Below are 13,227 nucleotides of genomic sequence, written 5' to 3' on the forward strand. Positions count from 1 at the left end.
CAAGTAAAAAAACATAAACTTATAAGAATAAAAAATTCTTATGAATATGTAGCGATGGGATTTGAAAACGTGTTGATTCGGGTAATTCAAAAAATTCATAACACAAAAATTATGACCGCTAAAAAATAAAGAATTTTAACTACCTATTCAGAGTAATTTAAGGAACTCTCTTTTGATCTCGAAAACCCCTTTTCTAGTTTCTTTTTTTAAATTTTTTTATGACATCAAGTTCACGACATTCAGTTTATATTGTTCTTAAAAAATTGAGAAAGACACTGACATGATGTCAGGAGCTTTTGAGTACCTACTAGTCATGTATGCGCTAACTACGCCCTTGAAAACTACATAACTGCATTAAGGTATATCCAAGGATGACATTTTTGTATGATTGACGAACGCTTTCTTTATTTTTTTCAATATTCGCATTCAACATGAAGCGTTGTAAAAAAAATGTAATTTTATATCAACTTGCAAATTCTCAACTAGGTCGAATCTGTTGTAACGGCATTATTGGGTAATTTGATGAAAATTTACTCCGTATGTGGGCCAAAATATCATATGTGAGAAGAAACACCAAAAGTTCATAGCGCCCTGTTACCCGCAATGGATCGAACCTTCAAGAACCCAACCTATCAGAAACGAATGAGATGAACCAGATAGCACACTAAAGTATAAATATGGCATCCGAATATAATCGACTTCAGGTCTGAAACTAACGTTTAAAGTATAATATGTTACAGAAAGAAATCACGACAGATAATAGTATCGTATTTAAAAAATCGATCGTCTTACGTCAAGATCAACGAAACCAAGTCAAGAGACGAACTGATCGAGGCAGGGGTACCCCAGGAATCTTTATTATACCCGATATTCACGAGCGACACATCAACTAGACATGACACCACCCTAGAATTGTACTCAGATCACATGGCAGTTCTTGTCTCCGAAAGAACTATAGAAAGCGCTATTAAAATACTGCAAAAACACTTGGATGAACTAGCACGCTGGTTCAAAGAATGGAAAATCAAAATGAACGAAGAGAAAAGCCAAACTATCTTGTTTGGATACAAAAATGAAATAGAAATAGAATAAACCACAAAGAATTGGAGAAGGAATGGAGAGACGAGATTAAATACATAGCCACAACTTTTGACAAAAAAATTATATTTAACAGACATATAAAAGAAATAGAGATAAAAGTAAAATTATTCAAGGGTTTTCTATACCCCCTATCAGCAAGAGAAGCAAACTTAAGAAAGAACTCAAAGTAAGCATATATAAATCAATAATAAGACCGATCAGGACCTACGGAAGCGAAGTACTCGTCATGAACTCGTCGCAAGAACGAACTCCAGAAAGAATCAAAAGCAAAGCAATTAGGAAAGCCATTAACGCCATCAGGTACACAAGGAATGAAAAATTAAGAAAAATAAAGAGAACACCTAAAAGTTTCCATCATCGGCCTGGCCTATGAAAAAGCAGAAAAATATCAGAACTAACAACTGAAAGAAGCAACCAACTGCGATTCAGATGAAAAAAGGAAGACAAAAAGACTAAAGAATCTCATAAAAGGAAAAATACAAGCAAAGTCCCAGAATTCGAATGACAGAAGCAATGCAAAACCGACCCATTATCACTGTATATCACTGAAGTGACAAATAAGCCAAAGGAAATTGAATAAGATGATAGTAGCAAGAGAATTTTAGTCTGCAAATTCAACTACTACAATTCGGAGAAATTCAGCGTCGAGCTACAATTTGCGCCTTTGAAAACTCGGAAGATGTCTGCCGAAGTAATAAGTGTCTGGTGGGAAATCTATTAAACTGCGGTTAAAATCCCTGAACTTCCTAATACTGCTGATGCTCTTATCCTTTAAAAATTTCACCTCAATATTTTACTGCTCATGATGCGTCCGTTGTAAATTATTTATCGTATATACCTCCGGTATTCTCATAGATCTCCTTGACATAAAAATTTGTGGGATTACAAACCTACACTCCACAACTATAAAAGTTGTCTGGAAAAACAATTTTCATAATTCCGGAATGCAACCATTAAAGTGGAAAATTTTATCGGATACGCTCATAGAAAATTAATTCGAACTTTAGTGCTCATATATCTCCTCGAAATTGATATTAGCATCGTAACTTTATCATTACCTTGGCAGCACTTCTAGGATAGCACTTCCATACTGCTTTTAGAATTATCGATTGACTAAGGTTATTCGATTTTCTAATTTAACCTCCCTAAACAACATTCTTCCGAAGGAAATTATTGAAGTTGGTTGAATTTTGATCAAGTTATCAATATAAATCAATATTTCGTGAGAATTTGCAAGTTTCAGGCAATTGAATTGATGTTGCCTTCAATTAATATTATACCTTTGGTGAAATTTTTGGATAACTCATTTTATCGATGTAAGTATTTTTTTTTACTTTTTTACCTTTCGATTAGATCTGATGAATGTATTAATAATTTACAAAAAAAAAACTCCAGATAATGAGATCCTACCCAAATTATACATAAATAATCGTTTCAATATTTTGTAATCGATTTCTGAATTTCAGTCGGATCGGATGGGTATTATACAATGATCTAGAAAAAATATTATATGATATGGGTACCTAGAACTTCGATTCCATTGAACAGATTTTGTCTATTAACGAACTTAACTGAGATATTTACACCCTGAACCTACCTTCAAAGTTTCAAACATTCTGTTCGAGACTTATTGCAAGTGCAGAATTGAATCATTGTCGGCTCAAAAACCGACAATTACAGCGCAAATGTGTAAAAATACTGACAGGATATCTTGAAACTCCTTTAAGAAACAGAACTGTAGAATTGGTTTGGTATTATAAAAAGATATCCATTTTTTTCCTATAGATGACACTAGTTATCTGTATCTAGCATTGTATGAATCCCATCGGGTTCCACTGGATGGCTTTAGAAAGATGAGATTTCTTCCAAAAAAAAATTTTCTGACAGTTTTGTGATTAGTTCACTCAATTTAGTCTCAGCACGCGTCAAAGATGGACACTAGCAGAGAGAAAACACCTTATTTTTTAAGGTTTTTCTTCGATAAAGACGAAAATGCAGGTCACGTGGCTGCAAATGTGAATATTGTTTAAGGTCTTGATACTGTAACAGCCAATCATGCGCAATTTGGATTCGCCGATTGCGTTCCGGTAATTTCGATAACAAATGGAAGGCCTATTGTCGAAAATGTCGATAAAATTATAGAGTCCGACCGCCATGTAAGCATTGTTCCGATTGCCCAAGAGCTAAAAATTGCACAATAAACCGTTTGGAACACTATTTGCATAAGGGTGGTCTCAAGAAGAAGCTCAATGTATGGGTACCACACGAGTTAACGCAAAAAACCCAATGGACCATATATCCATCTGCGAATCGCTGCTGAAACGCCACAAAATCGACCCATTTTTGAAGCGGTTGGTGACTGGTGATAAAAAGTGTAAGTATCAGTTACGACAACGTCAAGCGAAAACGGTTGTGCGGTCGAAACGCGGTGAGCCGGCGGAAACGGTAGTCAAACTTTATTTTATAACAATTCTTCAATGCTGTTTTTGAGCATGATGCCTGGATACATTCGATGTGAACTCGTCCCATGAAAAACTCTCAAATGCTATATTTAGTAAGCAGCTGCTTTAAAAAGTTCAGTTTTTGAGCTGTTTCAAATATTCATGGAAAGCTGGGTAGTTATCATTTAATTTAATGCTTCAGTCGAAAAAACTTTTGATTTTGATTCTGAGGAAACAAATGTATTTTTTATATTAGTGTCAACTAGTTTCAAACATTCCATTTCACTTCCTAATGATGCAGAATTCAATGATGTAGACGAAAATTCAATGAGAAGGAGTATTTTGATTGCACAAGTTCCAGAATGTTCATCGAGGTGGAAGTACATTGAAGTAAATTGAAATTCTCTCCTGTATGGAGGCAGACATATTTACTGAATGAGGTTTTTAAACTCGAAAGCGGACTGAATTTTTCTTTGGAATTTCACCACTTCAGTTGGTAAGGTCCTTTTTTGTAGGCGAAGCTCGAACAAAGCAGAATTTTTTCGCGATATTACAGAACATCGAATTCCTTTGGTTACATTCAAATGGTAGAAAGTTGATTCAGTCTGACTACTCCTGAAATTTCAGGCTTATTTGGATATTGCATTGCGAAATAAACTGAAAATAATTTACTTCTGCTTGTTACACAAATGCTTTCTCTAGATAATACGCTGTAGGTAGTAATGCATTGCCTATATGATTTTTCGAGTTTTGTTAGTGTTTCTCTAATGCCTTAATGAATATATTCTCATATTTTAGAATAATCTGCTGATTTTCTATGGGAAATAGGAAAATAACATGAGAATAACAGAAGAGTATGATAATATTTTCCCAGAAATTCTCCTCGATATTAAAATTATCAACCGTTAGTCAGATGTCGTATCATGGTAAAAAACATCGATATATAAATTCATTTTATCCGAGTTTTTTAAATAACGCGGAAGTTTTCCAAAGGTGAATTTTCAGCGAAAACTAAAGTTTGTCATAAATTACTCGAAATAATAGCATTTTTTTGATAACCGATTCGATTGTTCTCGCCTTATACAGGGTGTTCCTAAATTGGAGGTACGAAGGAAAACCTTGGATAATTTGAAGAATAAAAAATTGTTTTCGAGATACAAGATGTTTCTTGTAGTCCTACTTTTTTGTGATGCTCATAAATAAGTAAAAAAATAATTAATTCATTCATCACAGCCTATTAACTGAATCTTTACAATAATTTGGATTTTCCTGAAGATTACTAGAGAGCCGTTTGAAATTTTATCTCGAAATTTGTAGCAGGTAGATTCGACAAAACTACAAGAAACGAAAAAAGTTCTGGAATGAAGAAAAGAAACGGGCACTCTTCCAGAAAAATATAATCCTGTTGATTTGCATTCAAAATTAGCATATTGCATGATCTATGCCAAATTCAAGTTGAATATCTTGTGAAGGGAAGGTGCTATGAGAAAAAAATAACTAGACAAACTTTATCAAACTTTAACACCCTGTCTCTCGAAAACAAAGCGTTTGCGAGCCCATGTTATATAGTACTTTTTTCTTAAAATGACCCGAAAAATTTGTCATTTTCGTTTATACCTCCAATTAAGAAACACCCTGCAGAGTCAATTCGAAACTAATGTCTTAACAAAAAAAATTGCAATTTGAATGAATTTAAATTGTAGAACACAGCACAGACAATTTTCAATACGAATAACTCAATTCAGTTCTTGGATAACTCTAGTATTAAAATTTTGGGACAAAAAAACAAAACAACGGGTAGGTTAGTTTACACCGATGACGAATGCAAAACGCGAGGCGACGCTGATAAAGCAGATAGATAAAGGAAAATAATAAATCTCGGACATATGAGCACCTATATGTCCGAGATTTATTATTTTCCTTTCAGTGCAATGAAAGTTATCATCTGGAAAGCGATAATTAACCCATGACACTCGTGAAAAGAAAAGATTTTTTTCTGCCGTGTCGATATCGAAGAAAATTAAAATGATCATTAGTACATTAGATGGAAAAAATTTTGTTTTTCGTCTTTGGGAGAATTATAAAATTTTATATTTTGGAAATCTCGAGGGGGTAATTATCCCCAGTACCCCCCATTTCTAAGCCAATGAGTAATCATCGAATTTAGAACGCTCTGTACAATGGAGTGCTGATCTTTTAGTAGTGAAGAACGAGGATGCATTGTACCACAGTCCTTGGCAGAGTTTCATATATTCTCGATATACATATTTCTGAAAACCCCAATTTCAGCCGTATTCATCACTATGTGTGGTTGGTATAATGCCTCACTTCCGCTTTGGAGTTAATTTTATTAATCGATATCCTCTCAACCACAAAGATAACGTATGACGTACTTACCTAAAATGTAGTATGTACAATGTTTTCAACTTTATTACTTAAGATTGAAGTAATATCTCTAAAAGACTGGTGTGCTCACTAACTATTGTAGTAATGACTTTTGAAGGGACCAGCCTTCTTGTATTTTAATAGTTTTGTTTCTTCTTCTTTTGATTTCCGTATCGTTTCTTATGGTGCTCACGTATACTTTCTGCCACGGTCGGTTGAGGTTAAGTGGCCTTTCATGTGAACAAATGCTTTTAGACCATTCCTTGGAAAGTTATACGCTTCCAAAAATGAGTAAATAGTATATTTAAAAACAAGATGCAGAATGGGCCTCTATTCCAAAACGAATGCGAGACTTGGGATAGAAAACAAAACACATAACGAAACTATTTGATATAACAAATAGTTTGGTCCATTTTACTATCATATATGATAATAAAACTTTAGAGAGAGTTCTTAGGAAAACGTTGATTGTCTTGTTGCAAAAGCCACGTCCTTTTGCAACAAGACAATCAACGTTTTCCTAAGAACTCTCTCTAAAGTTTTATTATCATATATGATAATCTTGTTGCAAAAGGACGTGGTTACGACCTTCTAGGTGAGGTAGTGATGTGATTTTTAGGGCGTCAACGTAATAACGCTCATCTTAATATGATACCGCTTTGGCGAGGAGTTCTCGAGCCAATTTCGAAGGTGCGCCTTCTCTCTGGGGATTGTGATGTTTCATCCCGAGATTACTGATGGAATCATCTATTTGGCACTCAGTCTGCTGAATATACCCTATATTTTCTTGGCTGAGCATGACAACTCTACCTTAGCACGAGTTTATAGAGTGATGCGATGCTCACGACGCCATCTCTCTAGAAAGTACACACTCACTTCACCTCTAATAAGAGGAAATGGTGATCAAAAATCCATAGGCAATAGTCCCTTAAATTATAACTCCAATAGTCTTATGTCATTTCTGACAGCTTAGGTAGATAACTCAAAATCAAGCTGCTATTTTTGACGGTGTATTATCCTTCTATGTCCATCGTTCATATCTGAATACAATCGTGATTTTTGGCCGAACACAACATTATGCTATGTTGCTTCCAATCCTGCTGTTCTCTGAACAAGTTAATTTCTTAACGATGAGGAACCGAAGCCGGAGGAAATACTAATAGTGAACGGTGTGAAAAAAACAAAGAAGCTTGTATGTGGTAATTTATTGTAGTAACAGGTATACTCGTAGATACTTCATTCTCCTAACTAGTGATTTGAAGTGTAGTATTAAAACGATCTCGTACTGCTAGTCTGGTGTCTAGTGGTCTTAAGACTTTATGGTATAGCTCAGTTCTTCGTGTTCATCATTAAAATATAATTAGCTTATCACATCCGCCAATTCGCCATAAGGCAAGCTAACATTTTGATAGACTCTAATTTCACTTCTGCTTAAATAGTTAATATATTTTTACCACTTAAAATTCGAGGCATTTTGAAACGTTAGTACTTGAAGTACCTACTAGTTGTTAGAAGATGCAATTACTAAGATATCTGTATATCAGTTTTTCGTGATATGTATTTTTATCTCTGTATAATTTAAATTGATTTCAGGACCGAGGTATCCCCAACTGACCGATCCAAATATTTATGATGACCTTCCCATTTCAAGTAATAGTTATAACTCCCGTTTGGAAGAGTATGAGGACAACACCAAGTCAGATTCTGTTTATGATTCGCAGAAATCGGATGATGAAGACCAAGTCTCGGCAAGAAATACCCTGGATGGAATCCTGAAATTTCTCTATCGGAAGCAAAATGGCAACTTGGACAACGTGGATAAAAGACGTGTCTTCCCCAGATTACTGCAAGAAGTACGACAAAACACGGATCCTGAAGGTTATGGAGATGAAGGTAAGATACCTACATTCCATTGAGTGCTGTTGTCATTTCGAACAAAGTACAAAGAATGAAAATGATAACATTTCTGTGTAGAGAATGAAGATACCTTCCACAAAATGTATCACAAGCGCATACTTTCCATTTGAAAAATTGGAGGTTGTATCTTTCTTTCGAAGGGAGTTAAAGGTTCGGTTCGTATAGCAGGCCAAATGAAAAATCCCCGGTATACCATAGTAACACATTTTTTTGGCAAAATTCGATTTTATTATTCAACATAGTTGCCTTCGAGGGCGATACAGCGATTATAACGATCTTCCAACTTTTCGATACCATTTTTGTAGTTCGATTTGTTTTTCGCTTCAAAATAGGCCCCGGTTCCGGCGATTACTTCTCCATTGGCGCTAAAATTCGTTCCAGCGAGCATTCTTTTGAGGTCTGAGATAGGAAAAGATCTGACGAATACGGTGGATGCAGAAGCAATTCGAAGCCCAATTCATGCAATTTTGCCATTGTTTTAATTGATTTCTGACACGGCGCATTGTCTTGATGGATCAGCACTTTTTTCTTCAAATGGGTACGTTTTTTAATGATTTCATCCTTTTAACGATCCAATAACGCTATATAATAATAGTTGTTGATGGTCTGGCCCTTTTGGAGGCAATCAATGAGTATTATAACTTGCGCATTCCAGAATAACCTTGCCAGCTGACTGTTGTGTTTTTCTTCGCTTTGGATTCGGTTCATCGTGTGCAGTCCACTCAGCTGACTGGTTATTTTACTCCGGAGTGAAATGATGGAGCCATGTTTCATCCATTGTCACAACTCGACAGCTTCAAACACTGCTCAGAATCATTAACACGTTGTCGCTTTGGATTCGGTTCATAGTGTGCAGTCTACTCAGCACCTCGATTGAACTCCGGAGTGGAATGATGGACCCATGTTTCATCCATTGTTACATATCGACGCAAAAATTCAGATTTATTGCACTTAAACAGCTTCAAAAACTGCTCAGAATCATTAACACGTTGTTGCTTTTGATCGATTGTGAGCTCGCGCGGCACCCATTTTGCACACAGCTTTCTCATGTACAAATATTTGTGAATGAAATGATGTATAGTATATCCAAAGTCACTTGAACTAGTCCATAAAAAAGCTTGGCCATAGATGTCCCTTTGAAGAGGATACCGCGATCCGCTGAATACCGGGGTTTATTTGAAAGTATTTTTAGGCAATAAATTCACTGGCCCCAAAGGAATTTCTGGGAACTTGAGAAACCCTTGTATACTTAATCGAAATATTTTGGATTCCTCCAAAAGACTTTGGATATACTATACACGTTCAGATGATATCTTCACGATGTCTGCTATCTCGATCAACGTCACTTTACTGTCATTCAAAATTATTTTGTGAACTTTTTTGATTTTTTCGTCGGTGACAGCCTCTTTTGGGCGTCCAATGCGTTCACCGTTTTCGGTGCTCATTTCACCACGTTTAAACTTAGCATACCAATAAATGATGGTTGATTTTCCTGGTGCAGACCCCGGAAACCTTTCATTAAGCCAAGATTTTGCTGCAATTGTATTTTTTTCTGTTCAAAAAGCCATATTTTATCAGCACCCGAAATTCTTTTTTTCCATCTTTTTTCAAATAACAAAAGTAGCTTCATTCACAACGCGATATCTCACAAACTAATGATCGGACTGCTGTCAAATTTTGACGCGTATCGTTTGAAGGTTGGTACTAACTAAAAATCATATGGATTCAATACTAGCACCGCCATTTGTGCATCAGACTGGACCGGGGACTTTTCAATTGGCCTAATATTTATAAAGAAGAATGACAATTCAAATTTGACATATTTCGGGATTTTCTATAAATATGTACAGGAACCAAGATCATGAATTCATTTCATTTGGATTTTCCACACTGTATAGGTACGCACCGGCAAAATTAGGGGAACAGACAAAATTTCAACAAAGTTTGTAGTTCCTTTTTTCTTGTACCCTTGGGCCAATTTTAGTGATTTTTTTATTATAGTTTGAGTCCTCAAGAACATAAATGTTCAAATACTGTCCTCAATTATTTTATTTTTGGTATATCCAGGGGCGAACAAAAAAAGTGAAAAGTGAGCTTTTATTCAAAACACCCTGTGGAGTGAATATTTGACAGACGAGGATGTTTACGAACGCTCAGATGTTGCCTCATCTTTTCTGAACATTTTCTTTTTTCATTAATTGAGATATCTTAATTTTGAGAGGAATTACAGTAGATACTTCATATTGTTAAAACGAGAAATTAATGTTTTCGCAAAGCTCTTAAAAAGCTTAAAGTAAATTTCAAATAATACACTGAACCAAAAGTACACGTAGGTTAATTTTCATAATAAATACTCATTCGTTTTTTTTTATTTTTCACAATCAGATCTCGCGACAAGGTTTCATATCATATAAATTTCATAATGGAAAAGCATTGATGGATTTTCTTCGATTCGAACTTTATTTTCTCTTTTTAAGAGCATTGAAATTAAAGCTTATTTTTGAAATAATTTTTCACTATTTATTTATCACAAGAAACGATAAACTTCATAACGAAGGTTATGAAGATTTACTTAAACATTATCATGAGCGAACGCATACGAGTATTTTCGCGTTACATTTAAATAAGATAAAAAAAGTGGTATAATTATTCTTTTTTAGGGAATAGTATAGACTTATACATACATTACACAAGGGTTTTCAAAATCTGTCATCTAGTCTGTTATATTATATTATTTGATTGGATTTTCGTAAATTCGTAATTATGTTTTTAGGTCATAATACATTAGCGGAAGACCCAAGATGAACTGTTTATTGGCTCTATCTACATAACATATGAACGAATTATAATAAAGGTCATCATACATAAACCGTCTCTAGCCTAGCATATACAACATAGCTTATTCGAAAAAAACCTCTTGTTTAATTTTTTTTCTTCTTAATTTCAGATTCCGAAGGAGACTTTAATCAGAAATGGCTCAACGAAGAAATCGAACGCAACACGCAGAGGATTCTGGAGAAGTGGCAAGAGAGCAGCAGAAAAAAAATAGTTGATCATCTGAAAAATTCATACTATCACGATTCAATGAAAACACCCAAGTATGAACCGCGGCATCAAATTGTAGAAGAAGACCCTGCGCACTTCGCCTATGTCCCTCCGGATCCAAGATACTATGAAAAACAGGGCGAATCAAGTGAGAAACCCCTCATTACAATAGACCATAATATATACCATAGATTACTTAGACCAGACCAGGCATGTCAAACTCGATTTCGGTTATGCGCAGGTTTCCCATGTTGCCTTCATTGAAAATACCTAAAATGATGCCCAAAAATCCACCAAAATCCTGATATTTATATAAAATTCCCCCAAATTTTCATAAATTGATTTTTAATATTACTGCGAATGTACTAATTATAACATTAATTAATTTTCGTTTAATTAAATAATTAATTAATGCATGTACACACAGAATGTAATAAAATAAATATTTAATTACTCTTGATACAATAGGGGACTACTATATAGTGATAAACATAGATAGAGGGTGTATACGCAATTTTTACATCTCCCCAACATGGTTAGCTTATTATTAGATATTATTATGATTACGTTGTCGGATTGTAATATATTTTCAAATCCACAATTTTACTATATCATTATAATAATAATCTGTCTTTATGGAAGTTGACAGAGAAAAAAAATACATCATAGTGACTGAAAAATATGGCAAAGGGCGAGGTTCAGTTCACTCCAAGTGAAGTTCCACCTAACCCATAATGCATATTATATTGAATGAAATATATTTTTCTACATTCATGCAAAAAGCAAAACTTTATTGAACTATATTTAGTGGAAAAAGAAGTTCTTTATTGCACTAGTGCAATAAAGTTTTTATTGCACTCATCTGTCATTCTACTTAAACGTGCTGTCATCATGACAAACAAATATTTCAGCCTGAAGGAAATAACGATATACAGTTACCAAGTACTAGTACGTTTACAGCAGTAACAAATCAAGAAGTGGATTTAAAAAGTACTTCACTACGAAATATTCATATTGAAAATTGCACCAATTTTATTGTTCATTCACTTTCAACATTGACGGTAAAAATAAAGTTTGAGTTAAATTGTTCGTAACGTATTAGTTCCTGTTTCAATGCAAATCGATGTTAATAATAAAATATTCAAGTTGCGCTTTTCATTTTCCTACACCTAGTGCCGCACCTCAATAAATCATTTTTTGCTTTTTGCATGAACGTAGAAAAAATGTTGTATGCAACTCGTGCAAAAATTTTTTATTGCACTCGACGTGTTGTCCAACTCGTCCTAACGGCCTCGTCGGACAATTTCACGTCGAGTGCAATAAACATTCACTTTTTGCACTTGTTGCATAAATAACTATTATTTGATTGATTCCCGATTAAATATGCAAATTTGAATATTTGGAATCCGATATTTTTCCTCATTGTCCAATTTATAAAAAGCAGAATATTTATTATTTTCTGTATCTACCTGCTAAAATCCAAGGTTTGGCAACTTTTGCTCTCCTACTGTCATCGGTTGTTTCACGTCGTTTGGCTCGCATGAAATTTTTTTTCTGAATTTCTGATATATTGAGGTATTTATTTCAAATATTATTTTTGAAATAATCTTTCACTATTTATTTATTATAAGAAAAGACAAAATCCGATATTTTTCCTCATTGTCGAATTTATAATAAGCAGAATATTTATTATTTCCTGTATCTACCTCCTGAAATCCAAGGTTTGGCAACTTTTGCTCTCCTAGTGTCATCGGTTGATTCACGTCGTTTGGCGCGCATGAAGTTTTTTTTCTGAATTTCTGATATATTGAGGTATTTATTTCAATATATTTTGAGTTAATATGCAACGTTGATTCACTATGGGACATAAGAAGTGCGTTCTTTGTGGAAAAACTCGCGAATTGAGTGAAATATCGTATCACTGATGTATTATTATTTCCGCGCGCTTCATGTCAAATTTGACAGTTCATGTTGGGGACAAAATTTGCTTACTGAAAATGACATATGCTACCTCTATTTAGGTTTATTACATTGAGGGGACTATCTAATTCTCTTTTTTGATGTCTATCAGATTGATATTCAGTATTAATAACATCTAAGCAAAAATTTTCATTGATATAATAATGATTAATTGATTAGATACCTACCCTTTAATGATAGTAATTTAAAGGTTTTATTTTTACCTTTACCAAACAAAAAAATTAATAGAAAATTTTCAACACAAGAGTAGTAGTAATTTCAAAAATTATTACAACAAATTATTGAGCTTTTTTCAGGTACTTGACATCTTTGATCCTTCTGAAAGTTGTCCATTTGTCCAATATTTTCTGGTTATTTC

At 34.2% G+C, this 13,227-nt stretch overlaps 1 protein-coding gene across 2 annotated transcripts in view; it reads left to right on the top strand.

Annotated features, from left to right (window-relative positions):
* LOC123672625 (protein cab-1) overlaps window positions 1-13,227 on the top strand; it is a 63,696-nt gene that overhangs the window by 12,063 nt on the left and 38,406 nt on the right. For both annotated transcript variants that reach the window (XM_045606799.1, XM_045606798.1), the window contains exons 2-3: window positions 7,521-7,820; window positions 10,792-11,037. In XM_045606799.1, the coding sequence (XP_045462755.1) occupies window positions 7,521-7,820; window positions 10,792-11,037 (546 nt within the window). The remainder of the gene's footprint in view (window positions 1-7,520; window positions 7,821-10,791; window positions 11,038-13,227) is intronic.

This window comes from Harmonia axyridis, chromosome 2 (genome assembly GCF_914767665.1).
Source record: "Harmonia axyridis chromosome 2, icHarAxyr1.1, whole genome shotgun sequence".
Classification (NCBI taxonomy): Eukaryota; Metazoa; Arthropoda; class Insecta; order Coleoptera; family Coccinellidae; genus Harmonia; species Harmonia axyridis.